General features: G+C 44.2%; 1 protein-coding gene across 1 annotated transcript in view; it reads left to right on the forward strand.

Annotated features, from left to right (window-relative positions):
• LOC311006001 (AT-rich interactive domain-containing protein 1B-like) overlaps positions 1–14,180 on the forward strand; it is a gene marked incomplete at its 5' end in the record, with an annotated part of 167,819 nt that overhangs the window by 46,166 nt on the left and 107,473 nt on the right. The window contains one exon of the mRNA XM_083998603.1: positions 10,881–10,985. Within this exon, the coding sequence (XP_083854729.1) occupies positions 10,881–10,985 (105 nt within the window). The remainder of the gene's footprint in view (positions 1–10,880; positions 10,986–14,180) is intronic.

Raw genomic sequence — 14,180 nt, forward strand, 5'->3', positions numbered from 1 at the left:
ATGACATTTTACACATAACAAAACCAGCCTCTGCGATGGCATTAAGACAAAGTTAATTATCAATTGATTGAGTGAGGGAGCAATTTAGAGAGGAAAAGAATATCAAGAAATACCAGAATAAATTTAAATAACAAAGAAACTAGGTCTCTGTCTTTGATTTTGGATCCAAGAGTAAACATGTTTGGAAATTGTACTTACACAGTGCAGTTGGCCAAGATTACAAATAGAAGATTTGGTGTGTTTTCTGCTCAGGGCTGTATTGCTTTCATTTTTCTGTTCTAAGCGAGTGTGCGTCTTTCTATCAGTTTTTGTAAGTGTGTGTCTGCGTGCGTCTGTGTGTACACTAATCAGCCGAGTGTGCTGCAGCAATTCTGAGCTGTGAAAAGGTCAAACGGTGACCTTTGTCTGTGATTCGGGGCTGAAATGAGACATGATGTGAGCCGCACGGAACGGATTACACGCATACACGTACACACAATTGCGGGCGCACGCCAGATTAGGACGTTATTGTGGTTTTGACCCCTGTTTTTTGACCCTGCATTACTCTGAGAAATCCAAGCTGAAAAGTTCTTTATTTTGTTCTTCCGGCGCTCTCCGTAGGCCCTTTCCCCCCACTCCACTCCCATTAACCCTAGCTAGAGGACATCCTCCAGTTGATGGAACCATTCCAGCTGCCTTTGACACAGAATTTGCTCTGCAACCGACCGCTATTAGTTGGTTTTGTCACAAATCGAAGCGAAAATGCCGCCTTTCTTTGAGTCTATTGCACTTCTGTGACCTCATCTGATTGCGAGGAGCAGAGCAGGCTAAAAAGACATTTCTAAGACATCAAGGCTGATGCGATGAAAAGGCTGATGATATAAAAAAAATATATAATATCGCATCAGGGAAGAAGTAGGTTTGAAAAAAATAAATGTGGGTGGTTTGCTGGTGTGTTTGAGTGAGTGCTGTGGGTGTTTGAGAACACTAGATATTTATAAATTGATGAGTTGTAGCTCTCAGAAACACTATGACATATACTTTAACTTAATTGATTGAGATGGCTTTTTGGCCTCATCCACTTACTTATTTTTTTATATGAGCATGTCATTTTCCACCAGCTGATGTTCAATCAGGGCTCTCTGCAGTTAAAAACTATAAAAACAAAATCTGCACTGTGAGGAATAAAAAACAGATTTAAAGGGGTCATATTTGGAAGTATGTTCTATGTTCTTAACAGACCCTATAAATATCACGACATTAATGTTTGTGGTCTGATTGTTGGCTTCAATCACAACGTGAGACGAATCACTTAAAAGGAGAAAATCAGTGGCCTTTCCTCGTCTTGGTGGCCATATCACAGCTGATGCACAACAGATGAAGTGCGTGATATTTTGTTACTGTCTAATACTTTCTACCTCATAAAAACGGAAATGAGAGAGCAGTAATTTGAAGAATTTGGAGATAATTTTTTATGGCGTGTTTGCTTTATTGGGTAGTATACACTGGAGTGTGACAGGGTAGACTGAAGGGGGTGAGAGAGAGAGAGAAGAGGTGAAATGCAACATTGGCCAGCTGCCAGACTTAAACTCATAATGTTGTGAGAACATGGTATTGGCTTTGATCGACTGTTTCATGAAGCAGCTACTATTTAATCCGTGTGTTAAATTTATGTTTAGAGAGAGATGACATGTAACAGAATATTACCTCGCCATTTAGTATAATATAAACTGTACGGTGAATATGCTGTTGAGTGCTGTTTGAGTGAGTGGAGGACTTGTCGGGATTTGACTGCTAGTCTTTGAAGGAGGAAGTCATTCCCTGTGACATTTACTCCCCACAGTAAAAACCACCAATCCACTCTCCTCTGTGAAACTGATCCCACTGGTCGTTTCCTCTATTGGCCTTAACTATTTCCTCTTCCTGTCTGGGAGTACGCTCAGGGGAGCAGTGCTGGGGCATAGAGGAGCTCGCCACTGATTGGAGGAGACAAGCTCATTTTACAGGGACCTGAATGGAAGGAAGGTGATTCATCAGTTTAGATGCTGCTCAGTGATGCTCATGAACACAACACACATCCACCATGTGGTCTAAGAAAACAAAAAACAAAATGAAAGGACCACTCTAAGGCTGGCAGGTTGCATTTTGAATAATGTTTTGTTTTTATGAGACAGAACCTGTGCACTTTTATAAGACACATTTGAAGTTTTAATGGAAACCACCATTTGGTTAAGGGTTCTGTAAAATTCATAACTATATAATATGTGTCATCAGTGTTTCATTTTTCAACAATATTGAAAAAGAACCCTGTTTTTAGCCTTGTTCTCTTTTCAGACAGTCACATATTTCAAATGTCAATGTTTTTGTAAGAAGCAGTAACATGGTCACAGCCTCTAAGGACACATTTAATCCTTCGGGTGATAATTGAAAATCATTATTTGGAAATTCACAGTTTAAATGTGTATCTCCAATGTGTATTAGTTTTTATGATTTGTAGATATTGTGCACAATGGATTAAAGTCTGCGTACAGTTTGTCAGATATTTTCAAATTTATTTTGACAAACCAGTCTCACCACAAGTTCCACTTAGTGGTTGACCTGGTGGTTTAGCTTGTGTCACAGCTTCAGCTGATGGATTCTGCCCAGTTGTTCGATCACTTTTCCACCTAAAGACCCTTTCTTCATTGTTGGCTCAAAAGTTAACGTGGGAATTTCATTTTTAATGTTAATTATCTCACCACAAAGTCTAAATTGACTTTGTGGTGAGATTATTTCTGCAGTTTCCAAACTGAAGAATGTTTTTCATTATTCCTCTATTCTACCTGCTTTCAGTTTACATACATCACCTGGGCTCTGTACTGTGTGTCATTTCCTGCTTCCTGTCCCTCACCCCTCCACGTCTGACCGGCTGCACCAGCAGGCCCTCGCCCCCCACCCTCCGCCACCCCTGCTTTTAATCACACCAGGTTAATTAAAAGGCCGTGGAGCCTTTCTGCCGCCTGCCCCCCTGGCTTTATTACCCCCTCGCCATATACTTGCTCTGCTGCCTCGACCCACACACACACACACACATTTTCACTCACGCGGAAATGGGAGCTCACCTTGGCGATGGTGGGGAGGCTGAGGGGACGAGACAGAGGAAATGAGAGCCAGGAAAAAGGGTGCATGAAGAAAGAGAGAGAGTGAATGGGATGCGGTGAGAGCAGAGGGGAAGGTGGGTGGGAGGGGCGCCCAAAGTTCAATGTCATTAATTGGTCACCATTTGAATATTAAGTGAAGAACTCTGTTAATTAACAGGATAATAAAAGTGCTGCTGGCTGGAAGGGGGTGGACAGAAAGAAGGAGGGAGCGAGGGATGGAGAGAGGACAGGCTGAGGAAATGGAGGGCATATGGTGAGAGAGCGAGGGAGAGGAGAGAGAGAGAGAGGCTGGGTGCGGGGTGATAAGAGGGAGAGAGAGACGTCCGTGGGTAAAGGTCTGGCAGTGGTAATTTGCAGAGAGCCGCGTTAATTGTCATAACCTTTTAAATGGCAGAGTTTATCGGAGTCCTCTAAATGTCCCTGCGTATCGCCACGGCAACCCTGGGCCTGCCGTGCTCCGATTGGCCGCTACTGACGAGCACTTAAGCTTGATGAGTTTTTGTGCAAAAACTAAACGATAAAAATATGTATATACTGTATATGTCGGCTAGGTTTTGTGTGTATCATGGTGTGTGTATGTGTGTGTGTGAGACAATGTTTTTAATTTAGTGTTTTTTTTTTTTTTTTTACCTCCACATTGACTGACATTCGCTAATTGCTCGACCAGAATCTGCCATTGTTTTTTTTTTCTTCTTCTTCTCTCCCCCCCCTTTTTTGATTTATGTTTGTTTTTGTACAGCCGAGCTGCAATTCAAATGCAAATGAACGAGAACGGGAGAGGTGTTTTTGGAACGGTTAGGACAATCATAATGGCTCAGAAAAAAAGGGGGCCGGTAGTTAGCGGCACAGCACCCTAGGGGCCTCATTTAGCTGCCATTTGTTAGGAAATGCCGCTACATTTGTTCCTGGATACAGACTTCACAGACAGAGAGAAAGAGAAAACACCAAAAAAAAAAAAAAAAAAAAAATGTCACAGTCAAAGTCAAGCTCGCCAACACACCACTATTGTTCCTCCATGCTTCAGCAAAAGTCATGTGGGTGTACACCAGTTTGGGTGGATGTCCTCTTAAATGCGAGCCAAAGCAATTGAAGTGAATGGGCGGATGGGGGGTGGGTGGTGACGGGGACTTGCAAAGAGTGTGTGAAGTGAAGACGGTACAAAGACGGGCTGTTATTTGATTAGCCTGTGTAGAGGAATGAGAATGAAAGCCTTGGCAACGGGATCTGCAGCTTACACCGTTAGCTACATCTGACATCATCCCTGAGGGACAGCCTGCACACAACACTGCACTGGTGTGGGTGTGCATGTGCATTTCTCCCCGTGTCTGCATGTGTGTGTGTTTACGTGTGTGCATTCGCCTCTGTTTATACAGGCAAGAACGAGTGCTTGCTTGTGGCTGTGTGTGTGTGTGTGTGTGTGTGTGTGTGTGTGTGTGTGTGTGTGTCCTGTGTCAGAGCTCTGGTCCTCTCTTGTAGTCTCTTTGTGCTAAAGGTCAGGGGGATTGCTGAGATAGAATCCAATCTGAAGGACACGGCACTAGAACAGGCCCTGCTACAAATGGACCTATTAAGATAGGCTGGACACACATACATACACACACACACACACACACACACACAGCGAGCTAACCGTTATGTAGGCATACACACACAGGCATTCTCACATATGCACATATAGCAGCTATTTCCATTCTAATGGTCACCTTTCCCGTGATGATAATAATAGGTTGTACCCTGATTTACATGGAGTCTAACCAGCACACGGTTTGAAGGAAAGTAGGTCTCCCTTTTAATATGTTTATGGCACATCTGAAGTAATCAGAATGTATCTGCAGTGTTTTCCAAATATTCCGCAATGGATCAAAAGATGTAAGTGTCAAGAAAACACGGAAGACGAGCATATCATAACCAAATGTTGATTTGTCACATTTCTCAGAACACGGGCGCAGCTCTCGCTCTCTCTGCTGATTGTTGCTTCAATTACGCTTCAGTCAGTCTGATTGGTGTGAGCATGTGTGCATATCAGCAAGTCTGAACCGGTGCATGTGTGAGCGCCGGGTGTTGAATATGGATGTCCTGCCCCCTCCGCCCGCCCCTCCACCACAGCCACCACCACCACCACCACCATCATCATCATCATCATCATCATCATCATCATCATCATCATCATCATCATCATCATCATCATCAGTGCCTCTCTCTGATGCGTAGAAGCTTTTTGAACATGTCTGTTTGTGTGTGTGTGTGTGTGTGTGTGTGTGTGTGTGTGTTTTTCCTACCTCTTTAAAGGCCGGTCGTTCTTTAACAGCTCGGCCAAATGAAAGTTAAAAATACTGCCTTCAACAGTAATTACTGGCAGCGAGCAGGGTATACACAGGTTTGCACATAAATAAAGAAATGAAGACGGCGGCCGTGTAAACAGAATACCTCGCTTTTCTACCTCAGCCTGACCCCTCCATCACCGTGTCTCTCCCCAGTGACTGACCCAGTATATGTGAGCCTGTTTGTGCTTCTCAGCATTGTGCTCTGTGGACATCAGAGGCTCTCTGTCCTTGGAGTAATGTGGCAGGAGGTGTTGGCCAAATGCACTGGTGTGCGAGTGTGCAAGTCTGTTATAGTTAGGGAGTGTGTGTGTGTGTGGGGGGGGTGGGGGTGGGTGAATGGGTGGGGGCTCTCTCCTAAAGACACGCAATTAAGCTTAATTTTTAATGAATATTAATGGCATTAGCGTCAGATTTTGTGGAGATGTGCATCTGCCAAGGTGCAGGGGAAAAAAAGGGGGATGACTAATTCATTTGGTAGTCATGAGCAGAGCGGCTGGAGACAGGGAGGGACGGGGGGATAAAGGGGGTGGAGGTGGTATTGATGAAGAGGAGCAGGATGGAGAGAGGGATGGAGATGGAGAGAAGGGAGGTGGGAGAGGTGGATGGAGAGAGTGATGGATAAAGTGAACGAGATGGGGAGTGGGAGGGATGGATGCGAGAGGTGTAGAGAAAGCCAGAGATTAATGGGGACAGAGAGGAAGAAAATGAGAGTTAGGAAGGAGCAGTGATGGAGAGTGAGGGAGCAGTTAAGACTGAGGAGAGAGAGAGAGAGAAAGCTGGAGAGAAAAAAAAGCAATAATAAATGTTTATATAATGAAGAGGAAAAGAAGATAGAAAAGAAACAATGTGAGTTGAAGTTGCTTCATCTGACTTCATAAATTGACAGCCAATAAGAATCAAGCAGGACACCTACTGTATTGTAGCTGTGTGGGAAAAAATACTGACATCTGCATATGAAATTTTATAAAAGCAAGATAGCCCAGAGCAAACAATAGCAGCGGAAAACAGGATTAAAAAGCAAGCATGTTAAAATTGAAATAAATAATGCTGAAGTACAGTTTGAGGTAATCCACATCTTTTCTCCTCAGTGTTTAAAAAACACACAGAAAAAAAAGGAGATGGAGACAGATGTCAGCCAAAACCAGCTTAGCGTAATGGCTGTGAATTTTGCTCTGGCTGTTTTCTGTTGTGTCAAGTGGCAGCATCAAATGTGCTGGCTTTTTTCTCTCATGCCAGTTTGGATGCTGGTTTTCTGAGACAGGCAGTCAAACTTGTACAAGCAGAGCGAGGCGGCGTTTCACCTCGGTCCCTGCTTGAATACGCGTGGAGTGCGTTAGACCAAGAAAGGCCCAGGACGATCAAGGCCCAGGACGATCTTCTTAAACTAAGAGTGAGTCAAAAAAAAAACGAGAAAAAGCGTCAGTTTTGTTTGTGTGGCTGTGGCTGGAAATACTAGTTGAAGTAGCACCGTGGCTTAGACATCCTTAACCTGCCACACTGACTCTAGGAGGCGCTGCTCTGCATCACAGGCTGACCTTTGACCTCCGCTTTGAAGGAAAGAAAATTTCTCCTCTGGGAGTCCAACTTCACACCGACACAATACAAAAGATTCAATTTCAAGCCGGATTGAGTACTTTTGGAAGCAGGTGCGCGCGAGCCTCATGTTCCAAACAGTCGCCTTCGCGTGTAACATCCACACGTCTCTGCCTCTCCCAACATTTCACACTTCCCCGCCGACTCCTGTTCCGGAGTGGCTGGGATTAACGTGGTGCTACAATATTGATTTACGTCTGCATAAAACCTCTCCGGCTCTATATATTACACCACATTCAGCAGTCATCTATTCAATCAAATCTAATATTACACTGCCTCTCCACACAGCTGTCTAATAGCATTTAACTCACAGTTTGATTCCTGCATTCCCTGATGTACTTCAAACACTTGCCTTCAATATCCTTCATTCGTTTCTACTATGCCAAGATGAAGTCTTTTGAAAAGCATGGAGGATGAATGAGCATGTCTCTGTGTGCGCGTACGGGAGTGTGTGCGTGTGAAGACAGGATTAGCTGTGGCCTAAGGCTTAAGGTATGGAGTGGAGTGTATTTTAGAAGCTTCTAAATTAGCTGGGAAATGGGATTTTGAGACAATGGACTGGAAAAAACTCAAATGAAAGGATGCACTCGCAGCACTCCTTCATTTGCCTCTGATGTTCTTGTGTGCTTTGCTTTTTCTCCCCTTTTTTTCACCGCCGGTTCTCTCCCTCTCTCCCTCTGCTTCTCTACCTCCCTCATTTCTCTCCCTTTCTATCTCTTCTGTATCTAACCTCATAGCTGCACTTCTTTCTTGGCCTGCAAGCCTTTCCTCCCCTCCCCTCCCCTCCCCTCCTGCCAGCCTCTGCCTCCCTCCCTCCCCTCTCTCACCTTCCCTGTCCATATTACAGTTGACAGTGATGATGTAAGAACGTGAGTGTAAACAGTAGTATGAGGCTAACCTCACTTTGACCCACTTAAAACGGAAATCCCCTCGAGTACACACATACATTCACACTCACACACATACACACACACACACACACTGCACTCTCATATGCCTGAATAAATATTGGACTTGGGTCAGCAGCCACTCTTCTGTTCTCAATTCACTCTGCGAGCAACTGTCTGTCTGTGTGCTTTTTTTTCCTCCAAACTGAACTGTCACTTGTGTGCGTGCGTGCGTGTATGTGAGAAACACCTGTCCACTGCACATCTTTTCTCTTTTCCATTTCCTCTCTTCCTCATACCCCCTCCTCCTTCCTCTATTTACCTGCGGAGGTGTATCTGTGTCGAAGTCGGGTTCCTGCTTCAAACGAAACACGTCCGACCATGTAATAAAAGCCTGACGTTTGGCGTGCATCCAGGCTCCCAGTGATAAACACAGGGGGGGCTGTGCACACAAATACAGCGCTCGCCCCGGGGCCCTGACGAGGAAACTAGCATGGCTTTGTTTTTAAAATAACACCTCCATTCTTTGCTCCTGTCTTGTCCCCGAGCACCCACCCACTTACGGGGTGATTCGGGATCCAGTGATCGAACCCCATCTGGGTGAACGGGGCATGATCCCCTCTGGCTTGTAGATGTGGTTATAGGGGGGTTGATGCTGCTTTTTTGGTTTTAGGTTATATATGACTAGAATAAGGAAGCTATTGTGACAAGATAATCGCCTCATGTTCCAGTTATTTGAGAAAAATAAAAAAAACTCTTTTCCTTTTTATTATTATTTCAAATGAAAAAATCCTAAATGAGTTTGTTGAGCTTCATTTATTCAGGATGTCAAAATGAGATCAAGATCTCTTTCACAACAGAGACCTGAGAGAGAAAACATGTACATCACAACAAGAGTTCAGTCTCACACACAGACACTCGTATATTAAAACAATCACAGATATTATTGAATATACCTGCAAGTGTTACTCTAAGGTTCCTCCAAGGAATTAGTGCTGTCTAACTTCCTACGTGCACAGATTTAAATTGATTGTTATTACTGTAGGTACTCAGTCATCTCCCTGTTTTTGCTACATTACATTAAATTACAGAGACAAATATCATTTAATTCACATATTTTCCATTAGAAGATGTATCTGTGTGACAACAAAGATCAAATCACAGGGATAAATGTAACATTTTTTCTGTTACTTTAAATTCCTGGAAAACCGAGCAGTCTACATGTGGTCGTTGCTTCATACTACATTGCTAACACTTCAGCATTTTTTTTTTCTGCACCATGTTTTGCTCCATGTTTCAAGCAAGATTTTCTTAATTAAGATCATGATATTTCTTTTGCTAAATTAACTGAGCAGAAGGCTTATTGACAAAATGTAATAATATGAAACATATGAAACCACTGGAACATGTTCAGGGATGTTACTTCCACACAAGATTTAAGAGTGGGTGGAGCACAAGGACACTGACCACCAAAAATGTTACTTTGACTAAATGTCCAGGAAATGCCTACAGAGAATAAACTGGACACTGACATTTCAGGAAGCAGTAGGGTTTTTTTTTTAATTCAGAATTTTTAAAATTAGAGCTTCAGTGATTTAATTGGCTAATAATTGAAATGTGGATTTGAAGGGACTTCTTTGGGGCATTTAAGGTCATTACATTAGATTTTCTTAATAATGGATGAGTGAATACATTAACTTTTTATCTGTGTGTGCGCAGCTTTTCAAACTGCATACAAACTAACTTTGCAGACACTGTATGTATGTGAGAAATTAACTTAAGATTAGATTTCCTAAAGAACCTACAAAAGTAGGGAATTGGTATCATTCAGCCTCAATGCACAAATTATGACACATTTAATGCTCTAATAATAGATCCATTTCACACGATACAGCTCTGGCTGAGAAGGATAATCTCCAGCTATAAAATTATATCACCCAGCTGACAGGAATATTGCCCACCTACTACAGTATAATCACACAACTGATAAGAAATCAAACTGTGGGGAAAAAATGGATTTTGAAAGTAAGAACCTGAGGACACCCTGTCTGCGTGTGCACGGCACGTAAATGTGCAGCGGCAGCGGCTGTGTGTATGTTGTGTCTGGTTGTGTGTGCAAGCACTTGCGTGTGATCTCTCGCCGCGTCTCGCCGATCAGTTATCACTAATCCTTCCACTCAGAGCTCTTTAACAAGTTGCCATTGTGCTGCCGACGCTTAACATGATGGAGGAACGACCTCCGTGGTGAATGAAAAGAAGAGGGAGAGGGGGAAGGAGGGAGAGATACGGAGGGAGGGAGAGGGCAACACCTCCGACAATGGGGAGAAAATTGGTTTACACTAGATAGGCTTGTGATTACAGAGGGAAAGAAAATGACTTAGATTGAACAATAGAAGTGAGTGTGTGTATCGGTGTGTGTTTGTATGTATGTGTATGTGTGTGTGTATGTTTTGAGGATTAGTGGGTGGTTAGGCCGGGATTTGGTTGAAATGAATTGGCAGTTATGGCGTGTTGATGGGTGTGCGTGTGTTCGCATGATTTTCAGTCTGCAAATACTGTATCAATGTGTGTGTTTATGTATGTAAATGTGTGTGTCTGTGGGGTTTTTGATGCAAATTTCTGACCTACAAAGTCATCTTCATTCGAACAAAAATCAAGCCTTTATGCAGACAGACGACTGCAGCTGCTAATAGAAGATCACATGACACGAAGCACGGCTACTCCCAGATAACTTGTCTTACCATGACCCAGCAGGCCGAGGCCTCAATAGAACCCAGGGAACTGATAAACCTTCCCTTTAAGTCCACAGTTAGTGGTCATGTTATATGTTTATACTGCTTTTATGTTATTTTATTACCTACATATTGGAATAGTCTGCAAAGTATAGTCTCTCTTCTGTCTTTATTTATTGATCATAGACTCAGAGTGTTTTTCTCTCTCTCTGTCTTTCTTTGTAGGAGGCCCAGCAGGAGAGCTACAGCACCAGGGGTCCTGCTCCAGTGAATTCTGGGAAGGCCAACAACGAAGATGGTGTCTCCCAGGACCGCCCCTCCAGTCTGCCGGTGAGTGAAAGACAGTTCAGACTACCAATGAGCTCAATGTGACACATAAGGTTGAATGCAAGATTACGCATGAGCCTTAAAGCACAAAATTAAAGCAGCAGGCGCCGGAACACATTTTCAAACCACGTACAAACATTCGATTCCATTTCCCGAATTCAAGGCTCGCCATTCAATGTTCCTTTGTAAGCCTCTCTGTCCAATCAAATGTCTCCGCTCATCGCGTGACCCGCCTCCTTGTCTCACGTCCCTCGGGACGACACGGATCTGACTGCTCATTTCAGAGCTCATGTCTGTGTTTTGACTACCGCCCATGCAGGAGGCAAAAGAGGCCACACGCATGAGCCCATGGTCTCAGCATCATGCACTCTCTCACACATACTCCCACTTGCACAGCAAAGCATATGCACGGACACAGACATTCCACGCAAGCCCACATGCGCTGCCTCTTGGCATTTGAGTGAGCTAAAAATCGTTAAGCAGGTTGACTGGAGGAGTAATTGAGAAGAAATTGTGAGGCCAGGCTGATCTATGAGGGGAGAGAGAAGTGGGCCGCTCCAATTTTTTTGGCTAAACGAATCGCTTTTTGCTCTCTATCATTTCTCCCCTTCCAGCTCCAAGAATAGAATAAATAGACATTTTGCAAAAGTCGCAAATATTGGCACCGCTTGAGGTGTGTGCCGTTTAATTTACCAGATACTTTGGAACAGCCTCAGGAGTTTGGGGGGGGGGGGGGGGGGGGGGGGGGGGTAAACTGCAAGAAAAGCTGACTTCATTTATGAACTCAAATGAAGCCATAATGTTTCCCAAGCACTGGGACTTTAAATGTGTGTGAGCACTGGTCGTCCTCGTTGTTTCAACACACACTGATGCTTCACTTTGCTTTGTTTCAAATCAGTGGCTGATTTAAATGTCAGTTTTCCAAGTGACTCCCATTACTCCACTTTCTCATACACACACACACACACACACACACACACACACACACACACACACACACACACACACACACACACACACACATTTTCTATCTTTTTTTTGCGTACATACTACTAATAGTATGTCATCTGCTTTATCTTGGCATTCCTCCTTTTTTCTTTCATTTTCATTCTCCCACACTCTTTACCCCCCTGCTCCTTTTCCCTCTCTGTCTTTCCATCTAAAGCAGCATCATGAAAGCTTTTTTCCCCCTCGTGCTATAATGAGAAATGGCCTTGATGTATCAGTGTGTGAATCCGGAGCGAGAGAGCAAGGCGAGGAGAGGAGCCACTGCAGTCGCGGGGGCCGATCTATTTGAACCACAACCACTATCACCCCATATTCCCTCACCACTTTAATCCTGGCGTTTTACCCCTTGGGTGCTCCGTGTGTTTTCACATCCCATCCAAAGCGCATGGCTCGCAGAGATCCTAATCGGCGGCAAGTTTTGATGAGAGAGAGACAGAGATGGAGAGAGGCTTGGATGGATAGATGGACGGGGGAGAGAGGGAGAGGGAAGGAGAGAGAAATTGCTCGGCGCTTGCCAGGCTCTTCCAGCAAGCTGTCACGGCAGAGATGTAACCATTTTTTTCTCTCCCCCTCTCTCTTTCTCACTCTCTCGCCGGCGTTTGATGTCAGATCTAAAGCTGCTGTCATCTTTTTTTTCCCTTTCTCTCTGTCAGGAGGGAGGGAGTGCGGGTCGGCAAAGTGTCATGTTGTTGTTTTGGGACGAGTCTGCTGTGTGATGTGGCGGGATTTTTGAAGGGAGACCAAAGGGAAAAAGTGCTTTAGTAACTTATCACAAATGCAAGTCACAGCGCCCCTTGTTTTCTTTTTTTAATATATTGGAAATATATAATGCCTGGTATTGTATAGCATTATATAGTATCTGTATATATCTGCGGCCGTCAGTATCTGTTTATTAACAGCTTCTGCACTTTAAACTGAAACTGACATTTTAAATATAGACGGTTAGCATTAGCAGTATTCCTGCTGCAGTATGATCTAGTTGAGCCTGTTCCTCCACTCAGCCAGAGCAAAGATTGTCTACAGGGAGGATGAAGTACTCGATAGTGAAACCTCATGACAGAGTTGGCAGCACTGCCCTCATATTTTCTCCTTCTTGTAGTTGCACACTACACAGTGATTGGAAATAAATAGCAAACTGTGAATATAAGTGGAAGGTGTCATGAACATTGTGTGAAAAATTAAATAAAACACCCCTAACACACCAATATGTACTTTTTGTTCAATCTTTACCAAGTCTCCTTACTCTTGATTAATAGATGCAGTACTAAGGACTTGTAGCAAGGAAGTGCACTGAAGCTGTGTTATTCTCATTTGTGTGTTCTTTCAGATAAAAGTGTGGAATGAGTAAATATAAAAGTATTACTGTCCATTTGCTCCAGGTCTGCACTGCTTAAATTGCACAGAAGCATGGAAGCGTCTCACCACTGGCGTTTGCTATTTTCCTCCTGATCCTCACCCCCAGGTCTTGCAACTATGATTGAATAATAGGTGACGTTTAATGTTACTTACAGAGTGGGTGCTACAGAGCTGGACAGCGTGATTGACACAGGATGACATGCTGACTGCTGCCTTGTTATTTCCTGCTGTATAGAAATAGAAGAGGAGTGAGAGCTCTGTGTTTTTCCCCCTCTCTGCGGCGCCCTTAGCCCCTAGCATCTTTTGCCTAACATCACTTAGCCAAGCCAGTTCTTCCAGTGGCACAGGGAGGTGAGGAGCCAGGGATTTCACCCCCCCTTTCCCCTTTCCACAGAACCCCCCCCACCGTTCCAGTCACTACATGTTCCCTGCTCTCCGGCGCTCCCCTGACAGCCTGCCAAGCTGCCGCACAGCCTCCCATCCTCTGGGACATGGGAGAGGATGGCTAGCCATGTGGAAAGACAGAGAGAGAGCTGGGGGTGGGAGGGTGAGGTGAGGAGGGGTGGGGGAGGGGGGGGTTGGGCAGGAGGGTGAAGAGCAGGATGAGAAAGAGAATGAGTAAGACAGTGAGAGAGAGAGAGGGAGAGAGAGAGAGGGCGTGAAGCGGTGAAGTGAAACGTGGTTATCTTTTTGTCACTTGTTCAGGGTGAGGGATGTTGAATTCAGGCTATGGGGTTCCGGCAGCGACATGTTATTCACACTAGCACACAGACCCACACACACACACAGACGAAAATACTCTTGTATGTCTTTCAGTGCTCATTTGCCCCTCCT

Source organism: Trachurus trachurus (assembly GCF_905171665.1).
Source record: "Trachurus trachurus genome assembly, chromosome: 22".
Classification (NCBI taxonomy): Eukaryota; Metazoa; Chordata; class Actinopteri; order Carangiformes; family Carangidae; genus Trachurus; species Trachurus trachurus.